The sequence below is a fragment of the Schistosoma haematobium genome, chromosome 7 (genome assembly GCF_000699445.3).
Source record: "Schistosoma haematobium chromosome 7, whole genome shotgun sequence".
In the NCBI taxonomy this organism is placed as follows: domain Eukaryota; kingdom Metazoa; phylum Platyhelminthes; class Trematoda; order Strigeidida; family Schistosomatidae; genus Schistosoma; species Schistosoma haematobium.
Genome location: NC_067202.1, coordinates 14,725,409 through 14,745,926, shown reverse-complemented (window position 1 = coordinate 14,745,926; position 20,518 = coordinate 14,725,409). Strand labels below are relative to the sequence as shown.

General features: G+C 37.0%; 1 protein-coding gene across 1 annotated transcript in view; it reads right to left on the bottom strand.

The window, feature by feature from the left end:
- DYRK1A_2 (Dual specificity tyrosine-phosphorylation-regulated kinase 1A) overlaps positions 1–19,982 on the bottom strand; it is a 54,328-nt gene extending 34,346 nt beyond the window's left edge. Inside the window, exons 1-4 of the mRNA XM_051218070.1 lie at positions 19,647–19,982; positions 12,754–13,721; positions 8,023–8,554; positions 3,698–3,993 (exon numbers count right to left, since the gene is read on the bottom strand). Coding sequence (XP_051064505.1) covers positions 3,698–3,993; positions 8,023–8,554; positions 12,754–13,698 — 1,773 coding nt within the window. The 5' untranslated portion in view covers positions 13,699–13,721; positions 19,647–19,982. The remainder of the gene's footprint in view (positions 1–3,697; positions 3,994–8,022; positions 8,555–12,753; positions 13,722–19,646) is intronic.
- Positions 19,983–20,518: the final 536 nt, after the last annotated feature.

Genomic DNA, 20,518 nt, shown 5'->3' with positions numbered 1-20,518 from the left:
GCGGTTATCTGAGCATAGCTGCAACAGACGGTCGCCATTATCTGTTCTTTGAGCCACGACACCATAAGATCCACCTAGGTGTCTTTCCCCATCGCTTAGTTGACCTACTTGAGCATTAAAGTCACCGGCCACCTTTACTACATCCGAGAGTCTAGCATTTCGGAGAAGGTCGGAGAGCTTTCTGTAAAACTCATCTTTTACATCATCTGAGCTGCACTCGATTGGAGAATAGGCAGAGACGACGAGTGTCCCTATCTTTTCGGATCCTTACTGTTCCGTTCAGTCGGACAGCGCACAAACGACTGTCTACTGGGATCCAGTCTAAGAGAGCTAGTTCTGCCCTAGGACTTAATGCTATACCTACGCCGGCGAGGCCACGGGAAGCAGAATCAGGGCTTCCAGATATACGAAGTGTAAATCGAGTCGGTTCATTATTTTGGCATGGTGAGGTCAAGTGAATGACGCTACTCGGATCCTGTATGTGTGTTTCGGAGACGCAGCACACATCGATGGCGCGGGATTCTAAAGTCCTAGCTAAGGAAGCCTGTTGTCCTATTTGGCAAAGTTTGGACGTTAAAAGCTCCTACGTGTAGTTTAGAGCGTGGTTTCAGGGGACCAGGAATAGCATTCCGCGTACTCGAATCGTTTGCCCTAGCGGTGCGAGATGGTAAAGAGATGTGAGGAAGGTTAGCCATGGAGATAAGAGAGGTATTAGGAGATGTAGGAAGGATTTGAATGTGACCAACTTGGTCTCGTGTGTTGTTACGGGTATGAGGGCTGATGTCACTTTCCGGCTGCCCACACCGTGGAAGGGTATTTCTTGAGGAACCTGAAAATGAAATTGGATTAGTGTTGGGAGCATGACCGCAGAACCCAAGGGACAACTGCTTGAGGCCGGTCGCGCACAGCCTTTTCGTGGAAGGTTTTCAATGTGTTAGCTCCGTTCTTCAAAGGGCCTTACCACCGGAGACGGAAATCCGTGAGGTAAGGTGAGGTGTGACATTTTTAGGGTTGACCTTACCTAACCCCACCCCTCCTTGTGGGAAGGCAGCATCGCTGCAGATGCTGGTTGTCTGAAGGAAACACCTTACTGCTGTCACACCCCTCTACAGTCAGCAGTACGACTTCGCCCTCATACCTTGAGTTGCTGCTTTTAGTCTTACTGTTCTCCAATCGACCTGCCTGGCATGGTAGAACCTACAGGAACATATGTTCCAGCCAATATAGCTCGATTGAGTCATCACGATAGGCAAGCCCGACCACCGCGTCAAGGTAGCAGCTTCGGTCGGGTTTTTCAACATCACCTAATCTTTAATGATTACCTAACTAGTATCAGTCTGTGACATAAACTATGCAATTCAACAATCTCTACAAACCTCTTATAATGATTAGAATTTTCTTTAGTTGAGTGATTTCTGGATATTTGTTCAGACTAAAATTACTAACGAATTAAACATGGTTATTTAAAAAAAACTCACTAGTCTGAAAATCAGATACTTATTGACATTTATTATCAACAAAGAGAACAAACAGACAAATCTTGAACATTTAACACTGGCTAAAACGGCATTGATTATATTCCATTACAAATAGTATATATTTAAACACTACTTAGAGGAACATGGTGAAATTCACAACGCATGACATGTTTAATGCTCACAAAAAAAAACATGGAAAAAGGGCAAGATAGAGAAAAAATCACCGTAATTAATCAGAACAACACAATGAGGATGAAGTAAAGCACCAATTTATCTGAGATTAACCAATGTAAAATCAAGTCGGTTAAAAGCGGCACTTGAATGTGTACAGATATCAATCTATGTATGCATGTATGTATGTTTACGTAAGTAGAGTTGTGAAACCCAAAAGAGCATCGATTATATAAATATATATTATGTATGTACGAAGTAATAGTGAGAAAAATATCATAGCAACACAAGTCGCATACAGTCATACAGACAGTTAGACATAAACATTGTATATGTCCAAAATATGTATGTATGTGTCTTTGCACTTACTACCTATGTGTGTATGTCTGCGTGTGCACTTGTAAATCGCATCTATAACTATACTATGAAGCATAACATACAGGTGTGGTGATGGGTGGCGATATCACAGAGAACATACATACATACAGCATGATTAGCTTACACGATATTAACCAACCTACTGTTCAACTAGCTGACTTAAATGTACACACACATAAACCGGCACAGTGATTTACCAAAAATGATTCATCGTGTTTACGGCCATATATGTACTATTATTTTTTTACAGCTATTGTTACTGTATTACAATTCCGACAGAAACTACTACTATTAATACTACTTTTAACATTACAACCAACCGCACTACCACTGATATTGCTAATATAATGCTAAAATTTTCACCATTGTATCTGTCTATCTAGTATGTCGATCAATATAATATGGAGTACACATATACATATGTACGTATATAGAAAGTATCACAAGGTTCTCGAAACCAACACACAAGCATCAAAATTTGAAAAAAAATAATAAATAAGCACACAGTAAATTTTAGGTAAAAATAAGTAGAATCAGGTAATTTTGCACGATATAGAAAAAAGATATGCATGCATGTATCTATAAATTGTACCGTTGGTTCGAAGTAATAACGGGAAGAGTATAGGACAAGGAGGAGCTTAAAATAACTGCGACTTGTTTTTAACCAATTAGTTCTTAGCCAATCAGAAGACAGTTTTTATAAATGGATAATTTATGGAAAAGAAAACAATCAGATTATAAAGTGTAGACAGATTTTACATATTTAATGGATCTGTTTAGATCTCGTCTATAGCTTACTCTGCCAATAACTGAGAGAAAACTACGTGCAAATTCATCGTCATGGTCATAAATAATACGGTTTACTCAAACCTTGATTGATTTCGAAGAGTCCCCTTCACCACCAGTGTTCTCAACTAAGGTTAGTGGCTCTTTTTATCACAAACTGTCATTCAAAAGTGCTCACTGTAGCCATATCATGTACTCACTTACGCCTGTTACGTATGTGTTGGAGCAGAGGCCCCCGACCAGGATTCTTCAACCCACTCCTTCCTGAGCTCCCCTTTCCAGTCGTTGACAAATGTTATTCATTCTTTTGATGTTTGCCTCGAATTCACACGGCAATGAATTCTTTGATTTGTCTATTTTCCTTTAGGATTCCAAACTAGGGTTTGCCTCGTGATTTAGTTTGATGATTTCCGCAATGTGTCCTATCCATCTCCAGGGTCTTCTCCTAGTTTCCTCTTCAATGTGGACATATGGATGAATGAATTTCATGCGAAAATCCAAGACGTGGTATCTGATTATTTGCCCATAAAATATATCACTATCAGATTAAGATTTATTCCAAGATTACAAATTTAGAATTAAGGTTTAATAATATAGCACCTAGTGTCCATTTGCCAGTTGTATAATATTCGAAGAGAGAGTTAAATATTGTTATGGTAACTAAAAGTAATTCTTATCATTTTAAACGTTTTGTTGAACAACATACAAAGGTGTTTCTACTATTCATATAATAAGTGATAATTGAATCTCGCTCAAAAACCAACAAGTTATATTCTTGCTTTTGATTAGCTCTTTCCTACAACCATATTTTTATCATAATACATTTCAATCTAAATAAATTAACAAAATTATAAAACAGAAAAACGTAAATTATAATGACTTACTTGACCAAATGTACCTTTCCCAATTAAGGCTAGAATTTTATAACGATTATACCATACATCACCAATACGCACAAGTCCATGATGATGATGATGATGTGATGGATATACAGACGATGATGCTGATGATGATTGACAAACAGAATTTGATTGTATTTGACAAGAGTATACAGATGGACCAGTCCCAACACTTGTTGATGTTAATGTGAGTCCAGTACGAAATCCAGAAGCAGTGGTAACAATATTCAAATTAGTCAATGGATATGATTTAGACGGATTACAAGAAGGAAATGATGAACCTGTTCACATGCACACACATTGTTGACATAAAAAAACGTAAGAAGAGAAATATAAGAATGAGACAGCCAGATTTTCGTATGATTAAGTTGAAAAAAGGACTAAAAAATCTTGACGAATATTTAGTATTGGTGAGAATAATGAAAAAAGTACATTAGACAACAAAGAGAACATGATTCACATCATAAAGTCAGTCAGTCAGTCAAAACGTAAAACCTGGTACGTATGTACATCCGTTCAAATTGCTATACCCCATTAGCACAAAGAGATGAAATTGTCAGACAAAATCCAAGAATAGTCGAGTTAGTAACATTATCAGTGATAATAGAGAAGATTAGGTATCGAAGATACGATTCGAGAGGATAATATAGATTAGTAGAACAAAGCATTGTAAAATAAGTTTTGAAACCCTAGCTCAAAAAATGGGAAAACAAAAAGTGAATGAAACTGTTGATATTAAGGCGGATTCTCTTTAACTAACTTACATCCATAATCTATAAACATTTTGAAAAAAAAGTCAATACTAATAATACCTCTTATATCCATATATAATTTCACACTATTTCAAATCTTATTTTCAATTCTATTCCATAAAAGTGGTTTTTAATGTTAGTCTAGCATAAATCAGTTCATGATTTCAATGAAGTTCAACAATCTCCACAACCCTTTATTGAAAAGCTTTTTCTCAGGGAATTCACTTTGTTAAAAAGCTACAATCGCAAAATTATATCTATATTCAAAAATGATCAATAATAATAATCTAGTTGAGCGTGTCGATCGCTTCACTTATCTTGGAAGTCTCATCAGCCCTTGTGGTTTAGTGTGTGACGAAATCTCAGCACGGATAGAGGAGGCTCAACTACCTTGCTTTCGCAAACTTGCGTCATTTATGGCGTAGGCGAGATATCCGTCTATCAACCAAAGGACGGGTTTACTGAGCAGCAGTTCGTTTCGTCCTACTTTACAGCAGTGAAACGTGGTCGGTAAGAGTAGAGGATATTCGTAGGTTACTAGTATTCGATCATAGGTGTCTTCGAAATATTACTCGTATATCCGAGGACCATCGAGTAAGTAACGCATTTGTCAGGAAACGGGTACTAGGTAAGGATGGCAAATCAATTGATGAAGTAGTGAAACTTCATCAGTTGAGATGGCTGGGACACGTGTTACGTATGCCCAACGACCGACTGTCTCGACGTGCGATGTTCAGTGGTATAGGAGTAGGTTGGAAGAAAGGTAGGGGCGGCCAGACCAAAACATGACACAAGTCCATGAAGTCACTGACAAGCAGACCGAGTCATGTTGGTAGGTGTAGACTACCTGGTTGGGGACCGCGAAATGATAGCAACCGATGGTTAGAGACCCTGAATGACTTGGCTCAAAATCGTTTGCAATGGCGCAGGTGCATCCACTCTTTGTGTTCTCCCAAATTTTGATCTCCTTATTCCTCCTTGTCTCTTTTTTTTCTCTTCCCAAATTTATTTCACTGGATTATACTCTTTAAGTAAGATCTCCAAACACTAATTTTCCTGATTGCTGCTTATACTCTTATTACCTCTACCACTGTGGGATTTGAATCGGCCACTGCATCTCTGTGCTAATGTGGTGTGGCAACTCTAACTAATGTACGTACGTCAGTCAGTCAGTCAGTCAGCTACAACGTAGGACCAGGCACATATATGCATCGGTCCAGGTTGCCATACCTCATTGGCACAGCAAGATGAACACCGGATTCATAGCAGTGGTTAGGTCAAAGGTAGTAATATATAGGAGAAAGATTGCATATAAGGATATAGTACAGGAAGAAAGAATTAGTTAGTAGAAAGATATGAAGTGATTTTAATCTCTTAGTTTAAGGGAAGACAAGGAGTGTATACACCTACGCCATTGTGATCGATCCTGAGCCATGTCACCAAGTCTCCAACCATCGGTTACGAAAGTCACGCGGACCCCAACCAAGTAGTCTGCATCTACCAACATGGCTCAGACTAGAGGTTAGTGTCTTCAAGCACTGATGCAACGTTTTGGTTTGGCCGCCCCTAATTCTCTTCCAACCATCTCTAACACCCGTTAGCATTGCACGACGTAGTAATCGGTGTTCAGGCATACGTAACACGTGGCCCAACCATCTCAGTCGATGAAGATTAACAACCTCATCAACTGATTTACCATCATGTACGTACGTACGAAGTTCTACGTTGTTACTGACTGACTGACAATAATAATAATAATAATAATGGGTTCGTTAAACACCGTGACAGAGAGGTAAGATAAACTAAAAACAAAAAAAATGTTATTGTTATTGATAAGTTTTCTAAGTGAACTCTTGAATCAGTTTCTTAAACTTTTCTAATAATCTCAGGTTAAAAATGTACACAACAACTTGAACATAAGAAAATGTGCGAAGTGTGAAACGAATGCTTTACTCCAAGTTTAGTTCATGTACAAAAAATCGAGGGTATTTATAGTATATCAGGTGGGTTTGGGCTTCTGGAACCATACTAAACGTAGTAGCAGGATAGGTAATCACTCAATCATAAATGTGGCACGTGACTTCACTTTCTAGATGTCTTTGCGAAACTTATATTGAACACTAATTTGAATAAAATGTCTTCCAGCATTTCCGCGATCCCTCTGGACTTTTCCCAGGGATACTTTGGATCTTCCCAACACTTATTAAGAAATTGGAAAATGTAACCGTCATGACATTGAATAGTCATTAAAATAAATAATTATTAATCGTTGTGAGAGAAAGGTTGAAGTTGAGATGAACTGTAGTCAGGAAGAGCATGGAAACACAAATGAGTCGGTAGAATATAAAAGGTCAATAAATAAAGGAAAAGGGAAGGTGATGGTCTTTAGAAGAAAAACGAGATTAAAACCATGGTAAAGGAAGGAGTTTGATAAATTTATTTTATCTACACAGTTCTAGTTTATCCAGATGTATAGCAAAAACTTTAGCAGTGCTAAGACGAAAGCTCACTGTCTTCGACAGCTTTCTACTTACATTAAAAATTATTTGAAACGCTGTCTGTTTTAATTAATGATGTTATTTTACGAGTTTTACGCTTTTGCATTAGCCTGTCTATATGTAATGTGACAAACGTACTCCTCCTGCTATTACTAGCAGTAGTAGCGGTCGAACAATAATAAGGGATATGTAACCTACAATGAAGAGAAGTTTTAAACTGATAACTTCATATTCACCAAACGAACGTAGGTGCATATAATGTTTTTGCTATAAATTATCTTGCATCATTGCAAGAATAGCGAAATGAAATTAAGCAGCTCTTTTTAGATTGGTACATAGATTTGTTAACTTTATAAGCACTGTGTATCAGTGGGGCGATGAAAAGGCTATTAAGCCGTTTAACTTTCAGCCATTAAATCCCGGGTTTGAACCCCGCTCTACTCCTGTCTGGACAGCCGGGTGAGCATTGTTACCGCTCAAGCCCATGTGCTTGATGGATGAGTTAATTTACTATAAATACTGTTTAATAAAAATGACAGCATATATATTAGGGTACAAACCAACTGAAAATTACCGCAACGTAGACCTAACCAACTATTCCACGAACTAGTCAGTCCTTGTTGATATAAAATATTAGATTCTAGACACTATGGTGTTATATCACTACACAAAATCAATAAGGAAAATCCTGTTGATACTGAACACTAGACTATATGTTCTGTGATGATGTAGCGTACTTAATTTGAAAGGAACTATTCTATCTTGGTGGACAATAAAGAAAGCAGAAGAGACTGAAATACAAAAACAAATAAAAAACCAACTCATTCAAACTGTACAAGTACACCTACAATACTATAACTCATTATAATTGTGAAGTTATAAGTACTAACTAGATAATTACACTGAATTGTTTAAATTACATGGAAATTCTTAATCTATTTAACTGAAAGTCAGATGTCTATACTATATATAGATAAGAAAAATTGTATATAGGAAATCTAGTTCACTAATGAAATTCGAATGCTTAGCATCATCTAATAATTCAAGCGATATAATTTACCTTGATCGTAGATATGTTGTTGAGAATGGTGAGAGAGATGTGAAGTAGTTAGATCTTTGGAAATAGGATGTTGATTAGGATGAAGAATAGTTGAATGGTGAAGATGTTTCATTTGAACTATAGAGGGTCCTTGATGTCGTGATTGGATAATGCCATTGACTCCGGATGATCGTGTTTGTAAATCTGAAGATGATGTACAACAAATAGACCCTGTGACAAGATTATTATTATTATTACAACCAATACCACATCGATGTGGAGGTACCATAGGAATTTGTGATGATAATGTAGACGACTGTGGTGCTACACAATGATGATGGTGATGATGATAATGATGATAGTGACATGTTAATGCAGCTGTATTTGCTACAGTTGCAACATTAACTCCTGTTAAACTTCCTGTAGATCCATTTTGACATGAAGGAGCCAATCCACCACCATTACCAAAAGTAACAGAACCTTTACGATCTCTTTTTTGAATACTATCCTCACTAATTTGTTCTCTAATACGACGTTTCTTTCGATAGTAGACCTAAAAGAAAGAAAAGATAAGTGGATTTTTACTAACTTTTAACAGTTAAGTAATCATATTCTTAAACATATAGAACTTTAATTCTTATTTTTCTCAACAACTAATCTTCGTGTTACACTTAAACAAGTTTGTTTAGTTCTTTTTTTATTAGGAAAAAAAAGCGGAGTTTTGAGAAATTCGTATATTTAAGGATTTTGTAAATGATGAGAATGTCAAATGTCCAATAAAAAACAAACAAACAACATATTAGACAATAAAAAAACCGGCGCAGAATTTCTCTCAATAGAAGTGTTAATAACAAAAATAATTCTAGGCTTACAGAAAGAAAAAAAACGAAACATTACTCAAATAGGACTGAAAAAGTAAGCAAACAAATACATTTTCAATAGTTTTACAATATGAAAGTACTTTAAAATAATTGATTGAATCAGTAAAATATGATGATACTAAAGGTTGGATAAGAAGTAGAAGAGGTTAAGATAATTACACGGACTCTATAGGTAGACTGAACGTACCAAAACGGCTCAGTCAAATATAGTTAATCAATTCATGGTTAATGGATAGAGACCACCTAAGAGGGATCGGAGCAATAAACATGATCAGTAGTTGGACGTTAGGTAACATGGCTAAGCATTCACTTTATTTTCTCATATATATTGCTTTCATACATAACTATACTTTCAATGTTTAGTCCTTCCCGCTAACAATGGTATCATAATTATTTCAATTCCTTTACTACTCATTACATCCATTGCATCGCACGATTCTGATATGATACGGCAACATGGGTTAACGTACATTTGTCCCAAATTGCACGTTGATTATAACTGATTCTTAAGTAGTATGTTGTTTAGATGTGAATAATCAACTTTTTAGTAATCCGCAAATTTTCCTTAATAATTAACTCTCTCGTACAAATTATGAAACAATACAAGTATCTTCTAAGGTAGCTTTCGTTTGTTGCAATAATTCTTTTTAAATTAAATAAAGATAGGTTAATCTTTTTTTGAGGAATTAACGAGTAAATACATAATTGTAATTGAGTAGTTTAGATTTGAATAAAATAGAGCTACTTCCAAATCAATAGAAATACTGAATTCTTGAGATTCATGTACAACATACCAAGAAAAGTGTATCAAATGGAAAGAACCATGTGTATTTTATCCCACTAACAACTATATAATATCTATACACATAGTTCCCTTTATCATTTTGAAAAGAGCAAGAACAAACATTCTAACAGAATAGCATGAATTCATTTTTATTTCGTTTGGTTCTCATCAACTGCTTACAACCTGTGATATTTAGAAATCATTCATCACATAATGGGTTTAAATTATTTACATGAGACGTTTTGGTTGGAAGTTACGTCGAAGACACATTAGTATAAATAAATTTAATAGACTGAATATTGTAAATATATACCTTATTTTGTAAAAGAACATTGTGACAACAGTTCAAACGGCTAGAAACAAGTAAACATTGACAGGAATAAAATGAGTAGAGTTTAGTTGATAAAATAAGATTATTAATTTGAAAGATAGTTGGAATAATACTCAATGATGTGATAAACGTAGCGGCCTGCTTGAGCATCTGGGCTACCTGTTCCTGCCATCTAGATATTTCAATAAGTTATCTATTTTTGTTTGTTTTAATATATCGTTATGTCTATTAATCGCATAACCTATTCTGCTGCGTTTCTGAAAAGTGTACAATCTTTCGTTGTCAAAGTTACAAAAAATTCAATAAGAGACAATGTGGTTACTGGCAATATACAACGTAAAGAATGCACATTATTCAGATGTTCATTTGTTGAACTGCTAACATCTAACTGGCGATCACTCAATATTTATCGCCAGGACCGACCAAGAAGAAAGAAACAGAAACTTGTTGAAATACTTTGCGCTGAGAATTCTATATTGTACCAAAAATATATTGAATAAAGCTAATGATAATAATATTAAAAAAAAAGAAAGAGTTCAAAGGAAAAGGAAAAAAGAACATATTAAGATACAACGAAGGAATATTAGTTACCAAGGTAAGGAAAGATTAATAACAATCTCCTTTTGAACACATAAATAAATATAGTGGTGTAATCTTACATTAACAAATCTATGCGTCTACACGAAGAACCCATCAATGTAGATATAAACTAATCAATTTGTACGAAGTACTTTTAATCCTTTATTATATTATATAAAATAATTAATTAGTTCAGAATAATAACCCAACAGAGGAAGGTCACAGACGATAAGTAACGAGTATATTCAATGTGATTTATCGCTCAAAAATACTTTTTAAAAAAGTCTTATCAATTATGTAGTTTCTAGGACATTTTATTTGATGTCCCAATACAGAAATTTTGAACAAACTCATCTAGACTTAAATATACAGACAAATCACGATTAAGATAATATAGATGACAATAATAATAATATAACACCCCAGCTAAATATAATTTCGATCAATAAAAGTCTAAATAACTATTTTTAGATTATCATTAAGACGAATAGAAATCGAAATGTTGGTGGTAATTGACAACAACAAAAAAGAACAACGCTAAATATGATAAGCCTACTCATTTACAACATATGATTGATCCAACTTATCCGTTTTGGTTCAAACATAAAGGAAAATCAGTCATTTATTTTATCTTATATATATATATATATATTACTACTGATTAAACTTATGTGTAATACATATTTTTTATTTCGTCGCTCAATGAATTGATCCCAAAAAAAGTTAATTCATGAAGTTAAAATCAGTAACGGGGATGAGGATATATATCTGATTTTTAGAGCTGGAAATCGTGGTAAACTTAGCTGAGCAATATAAGTGTTATTGTGCTTGACCATCTTAGACGACACAAATGACTGAGTAAATAACAGATGAGACAGTCTGGATGGTACGGAAGGGTTATAAGAACTAACAGATTTTATCAAGATTTTCTAAATTAATACGTAAAAACAAATAAGAAAATTATTTGACTAATATAAATAAGTATCAGTTTAGGGGTTGCGGAGATTGTTAAGTTTTTTTTATTGAGATCATGAACCGATTGATGTTAGACCACCATTGAAAATCTGAAAGCAATGGACGACCGTTTCGTCCCATTAAGAAGCCGTGACCAGTGGAGCTAATCCGTGTCGGTAGAAACAGGTGTCTACCTCAGTACAATGGAAGATGGTCGCGCAACTTCGTGGATTGGTTGAGGTTAGACATTAACACCATTGGACCCTGGCTCAGTGGTCCAGTAGGTTAAACGTTCGCGCGCGAGACTGAAGGCCCAGGGTTCGAATCCCGCGAGCGGGATCGTGGACACGCACTACTGAGGACGAAACGGTCGTCCAGCGCTTCCAGGTTTTCAATGGTAGTCTAACACCAATCAGTTCATGATCTCAATCAGAAAATAATATAAACTTGAATAAACTTTGAATGTTAGTTATTCCAAAAATTGAGAAAACTTGTAACTTACACAGTAGATCTGAATGAGAACACTGGTCCACAGAATTAAACATTAACGGTAGGATAGTTTTTCTTTTATTCGAATAAATACAAGATATATCAAGGTAATAGGATATTTGTAGGTAACTATTGTTATATGTGTTTTGTAGACATTGTTGAATATTATTGAGACGACAAGCTGACAAATACTAGGAATCAGGGGGGAGTGGACAGCTATTTTATTTTAGTATCGAACTCTTCAGCAGTGCACATCCACGACTCCATAGGGAATGGAACTTGAGAGCTTGGAATTTCTTGAAGAGAACTTAACCTCTAGACCACTGAGTCAGTATTCAGAGGTCCAAATGTGAAACATCGATTAACTCGCGATATTGCTCAACTATCGTCTACTGTCCTTAGTTGGTAACTGCCTCTACCCCGCATAACTAGACCCCGTCCATTATGGCTACTCCCTAGAGCTACAGTGATTTCTCCTCAAATAACATTTACAGATAAATTAGATTCTTTAATCCAAACACTGTTTTCGAGTGAATGAAATTGTATATTAGTCAAAAAACTGAATTGCCTAATTACCACAAAACTTTCATAAACATATTATTTTTAATCTTATAAATATTACAGTAGATTTTTGTGCATTGGGGAACAAGAAAAATGACAAGGTTTGTGAACTGCAAGCATTAACATGAATTATTGAAATATCTTTTCATGGTGCATAATTTAACAAAACTTACCTCATTAATATTTTTATAAGTTCGAATAAGATTCACTGACATTTTCATGACAGGTCGTTGTTCTAAATCTCGTGGACAGGGGTATTGATTACTAACATTTACTATCGGTTCACAATGAGTAACTATAGTACCACGAGTATTACTGCCTAATCCAGCATCTTTGACATGGTTACATAATGTTGAATTACAAGTAATTTCATCCGCAGTGGAAACAGGAAATGGAAAAATAGGATAACAGTAAGTATTTAATCCGCTCTGCGAAGTACTACTTTGAAGTAAACAACTAGATACTACAGTTGTAAGATTTTTTGATAATGATGGACTACCTGGTTGTCCGCCTATGTCCATTGCGGTTGGTTGAATATCGGAATGGCATGAAAATATAAATGATTCTGAACCAAGTGAATGCGATAATTCCATAGGTTGATGAATATCTCTGTTAGTATGTTGTTGTATTTTAGTGACTGTTGGATCTAAATTGGCATAAGCTGACTGAGCCACTATTATCTGAGAAGTAGGTTGGCAAACATTTGTACTGGAAGTTACGTTAGTACTAATTATTGATACAGCTTTTTGAATTTTATTTTCATATGGTGTTGATTTCACACTAGTTAGACACAAACTAGCTTTCTTTTGTCCGACGTCAATTGGCTTAGTAATTTCATCATTTGTATTCGTGGTTGAATGCTGTTCCAACTGGCATAATTGGTCTGCTGTTACCAGTTGACCATAAATAGCACCACACGCACTCAGTACCGGTGATGAAGATAGTGGTGGCTGATTTGCTTGACATCTGATAGTGGAAATTTGTGGAATGACAGTATCAGGCCAGTTAGATACTATCAGATTATTCTTGCCAATATTATGAGTGCTTGCATTGTTTAAGGATAGATCACTACTAACACGGGTGCTTGACTTCCCTAGTCTTTCGCCACTTACGGCCATGTGAATAAATTTCGACCGATTAACTGTAGAACAAGTGAGGAATGAAAAATAAAACACTCAGGGTGGATTTTGTGAGTTAAATACAGGTAAAAGAATGTGAATTATACATAAATAAACTGTAACTCGTCACTGAACTTAGATGCGACCACAGCTGCTACCTATACATAATGCTTGGGCTTGTCTGTCATGATCGTATAAACAACAAAAATTGATTAAAATACCAGTTGCTTCAGGTTCCTTCGCAAGGTAGTAGAAATAATAGTGGTATCAGTGATAGTGAAAAAATATTAAGTATAGAGAGCATGGTTCAAGCGGAGTGAATTCGTGGAATAAAGTATTTCTGGAACTCATGTTTCAGGGGAAGAAAAAGAGTGAGAGAATTTGCGCTCCTACGACTGATTCTGAGCCATTTCATCTAAAAGCTCCAACCACTTGAACCCCAATTATGCAGTCTACACTTACTAGCACGGCCTAAACCAGCCGTTAATGACTTCATGAACTGGTCTCGTGTTTTGGTTTAGCAGCTCTTAGACTGCTTCGAGCCTACACTTGTCAGTATAACATCGTGTGTCATGGTAGGTGGTGGTTGGTATGTGTATTACATGTACCGACTGCTACATCAGTTGATGGAAATCCAAAATCTCGTCAACCAGTTTGACATAAGTACCTACTACCATGCATCTGACCCCAACTGTCCACATTCGGTAGTTTTGAAAGCAATCCATCGAAGGTTTCAACGATCAAGTACCAATAACTTACGAATATCCTCTATTTCTAAAGGCTAACACAATCATTTAGTGACGCACAACGAATCAGTGTGCAGAATGCCAGTCTCTTCATTGGTAGACCGACATCTCAAAACAAGTGACGAAAATTAGGGGGAAAAACCAAGATAATAAGTCAATACTACCGAGATAGGCAGGTTTAGTGTAATTACGAATCTCTTTTTAACATACAGAAGGAAGTTGAAATTTTGTATGGCTAAGATTTCGACAAACCCAAGTAGTCTCCATAGACAGCTTTTATATACAATTAAAAATGCTAAGATCAATCTTATGATCTGTTTCAATCACGTGTTTAACAAAAGATGGAAATAAGTAGATGTCGTTTGCGCATATTAGGTCATTTACTCGAACACTACCAGTCGAGTCAGAGCTGTCATCTGACTTTGCAACCTCAAGTGATGTTCGACAAGGCTGTTCACTATCTCCATTATAGAAAAACTGCTGGAGATGATGTTCTTGTCTAGATTTTCGGGCATTCATCGCCTACCAGGAGATCCACTTATCGACTTAGAATATGCAGATGACATAGTCCTGTTTGGTGAGAACGCTGATAAAATGCAGTCTCTTAGTAGAACTGGGAAACAATACCGGGATGTTTAGATGCGCTGACAGCTTCACTTACCTTGGAAGTCTGATCAACCCTAATGGGTTTGTGTCTGATGAAATCTCTGCATCAATTCAGTAAAGCTCGTTTGGCGTTTGTCAATTTACGTGACATATGGCGAAGGCGAGATATCCGTCTATCAATTGAGGGATGAGTATACTGCGTGGCAGTTCATTCTGTTCTACTTGACGGCTGGGAAACGTGACCATTAAGGGTAGAGGATACTTGTAAGTTACTAGTATTTGATTACAAATATCTTAGAAATATTGCTCGCATGTGTTAGAATCACCAGGTAAGTAATAGTGAGGTCAGACTCAGGGTATTAGGGAATGAGGATGGTAAGTCATTTGATTAGGTCGTAAATCTTCATCGATTGAGATGGTTGGGTCACGTGTTACATACGCCTGAACACCGATTACCACGACGCTCAATGCTGACTAGTGTTGTGGATGGTTGGAATAAGGTTAGGGGCGGCCAAACCAGCATACAGCCACTGACAGGGAGGTCCTACTAGCAGCCTTCTCTCAATGGGGGTGTTATTCACGAAATTGAGAGGACGAAAAGAGAATGTCCGGCGCTTTGACTGGGTTGTCGGATACGAAGGATCTATCTAAGGGAGATGGAAACCTTGACACCAAGCCATTGGTGCAAGTGGGCTCTAGGAATCTGGGGGGACAGATGACACACGAACCTATCGTTGGTCACCGACTACCATGGGACTGTATCTCCCAACGTTGCTTCGCCGTCTTGTGGACTAGACCTTTAGGTCAAAGGTTCGCGGAATGGTCCCCTAAAAAACCGCCAGGTTCAGTTTGGTAAACCGGGCGGTATCCGAGCTGTCACATAAATCGAATGACGAAGTGTAGTGCATGTACAACTGGTGCCTCCTTGTACCAATGTTTATGTATTTTTATTTTATTTTATTTTAACACATATTGGTACAAGGAGGTACCAAATACATATGCGCCACACAAATCTCATTTGATATGTGTGTGGGGGCTGTGATACTGACCGGGTGCCCAAACCGAAGCAGGTGGTTTTATTAGGGGGCCACTCCCCGAGCCTTCGACCTGAACGACTGATCCACAAGGCAGTGGAGCATCGTAAGGAGATGCAGTCCCATGGAAGCCGGTGACCAACGATTGGTTCATACGCCAATTGTTCCTGCACGATACTGGAGCCCATGTGCACCATTGATTTGGTTTGGGATCCGGTTAAAGTGCCGGACATTCGATTTTCATCCTCTCATTTTCGTAAACAACACCTCCGCCACGAGAAGGCAGTGAGTAGGACTTCCCTGGCAGAGGCTATATATGCGTGGTCATGTGAGTGTTTCGAGAGGGAGAGCGGACTCTCCCCACTCTCGGCCGTACCAGCGCATTTGTATTAATCTTAAGGGTTGAAAGGTTAGACAATGTTTCTCATTATACTTAAAGTTCCTACTTTCTAAGAATAACAGTTATCTTGGGATAATTGTTCACTGTCTTGAGTCGCCAAGAGACACAAGTGTCTACCAGCTTGAGTTAGCCTACGTACTTGAGTGTTGGAATTACCTGCTACAATTACTACGTTTGAGCACTTGGTATTTTGAAGATTAGAAAGCTTTTTGTAAAACGTGTCATTTTTATCATCTGAACTGTAGTCAGTGAGAGCGTAGGCAAAAACGATAGAGACAACGGAGTGTTTGTGTCCTTCAGTACCATTTAACCGGTGCATAAGCGATTGAATACTGTAATTCAGTATAGGAAAGCCTGTTTTGGTTTGGAACTTCACACTATATCTATGAGGGCACGAGGAATCGCAGTCAAATCTCGATATACAAAAAGGCGAATCCTGTTGGTTTGTTGTACTAGCTAGGTCACATTAATCGAACGAACACATTAGGATCATGTATTTATGCTTTGGAGAAAGTAAACATAGATGAAACCAGGTTCTAAGGTCTTAGCTAGTGACTCTTTTCTGATTTGACAAAGTATTGGAGGCTCCAACAAGTAGTTTGAAGGGGGATTCAGGAAAACTAGGACTGTTGGCATTAGTACAACGTGTAGGAAGACGAAAAACGAGGAATTATAGAAATAGAAATGTTGGGAAAAGAAAAGCAGATTTAACTGTAAACAAGGTGATTTCCAGAGTTATTAAAGTTATGAGGGTGGTTGTCACTTCCCGGTCGGCCATCTCGTTAAAGGACACAGTTTGAGGTACCCGAAATGGAAACGGAGTTAGAAATGGTTTTGACAACCTGATAGTGTGATCACAAGGTGCAAGGAACAAACGTTTGTAGCCCGTTATAGACGGTCTTTTTGTGAGTCTTTGATATGTTAGCTCCACAGTATTAAAGACTAACAGCCGGCACCGGAATCTATAGAGCAATACGAAGTGAAGGGTCAACCTTTCCTAACCACCTCCACTCATTGGGTAGCATTTATTTATTTAAACACGAAAATTGGTACAAGGAGGCACCAAATATATATGCACCACATAAATCGTTCAATTTGTATGAGGGCTCGGGTACTGCCCGGGTGCCCAGACCAAACCAAGTGGTTTTCATAAGGAGTTATACCTGGAACATTGTTGTGGATGCTGGTTATTCATCAGAAACATTATTGCAGCCACACTCTCGTATATTTGGTGTATGGCTCTATATTTTCCCATCTAAATACATGACCAATAGACATTATCACGACCACGAATTACACTGTTATGACATTGTTTGATACCGTTTACCTGCTGATTGGCGAGATATGGATTTTCTCGGGTAACACTCATAGTAGTAGCAACCCGCTTATCATACAATCAACCCTGTAGATTGTAGCATCAACAGCTCTTCGATATTCCCCGGTTCGTCAACATGACTGGTGCTGTTAAAGTTTTTGGGAAAAGCCCTTTATGATAGATTACTATCACAATCAAACACAGTCATCTGACACAAGATCAACCAGTTTTGGTACTGTCCTCTTTAACCTGGTAAACAATGCGAGGAAGCACTAGTAGTAGTTCTAGATAAGTCTGCTCATTGAAAACCTTAACAAAACACCTAGTTTTATGTGTGGAGCTTGTGTAAAAACTAGATCTGAGTCTACTGACAGTAAAATGATGATGAGACTTTTTATGGTCGGACAGGTAGTAGAAATGGACAGAACACCTAAATATAGATTTAAAGAATGTTGTATCACAAATTAACGAATAAAGGTCCTCACTCTTCCTACTTCTTAGGAAGTGTCAACTATAAACAATCAGGATTCGTATTTCAGAACGGTGGTGTTCAGTAGAAATAACGGGCTTTAACTGCAGGATACTTTGAATGAACTGACTAGGTATTTTAAAAAATAATCCCAAGAGTTCACTAATAGATACAGGTCACAGCCATTCACAACAGTAATTTATTGACTGAACAGCGTCACCAGTTTAGAAACGAAAGCCTGGGGATAATTTCAAGCAATAACTCCGAAACTACGGTATATTCCGACGTAGTATTTATCAAGTTTTGTTTTCTAGTCGTGCTGTAAGGATATAATTGTGATTTCATGTCTCAACTACGTGGGGTCATGCTTAAAATGCTCAGTGAGTCACTTATAAACAACCTAGAACCTGGTATACATGTAACTCGACATACATTGCCACACAACAGCATAGGAAGATATTAGGGTGACAAAAGTAGTAACAGTGTCAGTAGTAGTGGAGAAAAATAGTTATGAATGACACGGTCGAAGAAATGTTTGTGGGATGAAAATTTTCTAGGATAACCAAGAAGCTTAGAATTTAAGGGGAGATAAAGACATACATCTGCTCTGTTGCGACGAACTCAGCTTCATGCCACTCAGTCTCCAATCATTTGTTAGAATCGCGAGGACTTCAATCAACTAGCCTATTCTGACATTTGGGTATCCAAAGATGTAAAGTCAGTCAATGGAATTTTTAACATCTTATACGAATCGATCGAGTTCCTGGGAATTTTCACTTTATGAGGTTGATTTTTACGATGGAGTATGTTTAATAACTACTTAAGTCCCAATATCTTATTTCTCTGGACTGCCATAACAGTTTAGAGTCTTTAGCCGTCTACTCTGGTCGATATTCCGCGTTTATCATGGTAACCAACACTTACAACTTACCAATGGTATCAGCAACTAGAATGAAAGCCTATAACGTATGATCGATCCTTTACGAGGGAATCGGCAACAAGGTAGAGCTGAAAACGATCGTTATTGCTGCATAAGGCTGAACCGAACGTTTTGGACTGATAACTAGTACTATATGACTAATTAAGCTGAAAGGGATGGATCACTTTTGTTTCATGATTTATAAGTTAAGGGGTGTGTAGTTTGACAGGTGCAGCAGAATAGCTTTCAATATTTATAAATCCGGAGTCTTTTATACGGACACAAACAGTGAAAACAGTAAGAACGTATTGTTGGTATTTTATAGTTACTATCTGCATATGTCACATACTGCCTTCTATTTGCACATGAAGCTATCAGCTGTTTCCAGTCCCCTCAAAAAGCACACTTATAGCAATAGACGAAATACGGAAATAAACATCAAAATTCATTATGACTTACTTTCAGTACATTTAAAGGTTCAGGGAAATCGCAGATTATAATCAAAGTAAAATAAAATTAGCTCTGCCATTACGCAATTTCAATACCTTGGCCGGCTTTTCTCATTTACTACATTAAAACACAATTTGGTCAATAAACATTCAAACTCATTGATTAGCCATAAAATCTATTATTAGGTATGTACTTGCTTCCCAAAAGTGTTAACTGATCTTTGTTTATCTTTTCCACCTTCAGCGCTGTGAATATTAACAAAAGGCAATGATACTATTTCTTCAAGCAAATAATTCCCGTATATCTTGTTCCCAAGCTGGATACGAATCTTTAGTAGAAACAAGTTGACCTTACTATATATAATTTTCTGAGTATATCCCCTATATGACCAGTCCTAATTAGGAGGAACAACCGCGCTTTTTGAACGGGAAATTTAGTCCTAACGTGATTTGCATTTATCAAACTTTTGCTGTGTTCTTCCGTAACGAAAGTACCATTTCTGATCAAAAGAATCTATCCTGAGCTATACGTTCGGTAGATTGCTTTTTTTGAGTTTCACCCCATTTCATAGTTAACTGTGGTTTTCCCTCAGCTTACTATTCGGTTGTTTTCCAGTTTTTCACGTAAAGATTAGTTCAGTTTATCTCATCCGTTTTATCCATTTTTGTCCGTTTTCAGTGTGCTTTTTCGTGTATTTTTAACGGCCTTAGGCTTTTGCTAGCATCTACAACACAGTTTACGTCAATACAGTCATGAAAAATTTATGCAAACGACCTGGATGCCGTTTTGCTGTTACATCTGGAATGCAATGCGACAACTGCAATCGTTGGTTCCACGAAGTGTGCACAGATCTCACAGCAACTGCTCACAACAGACTCGGC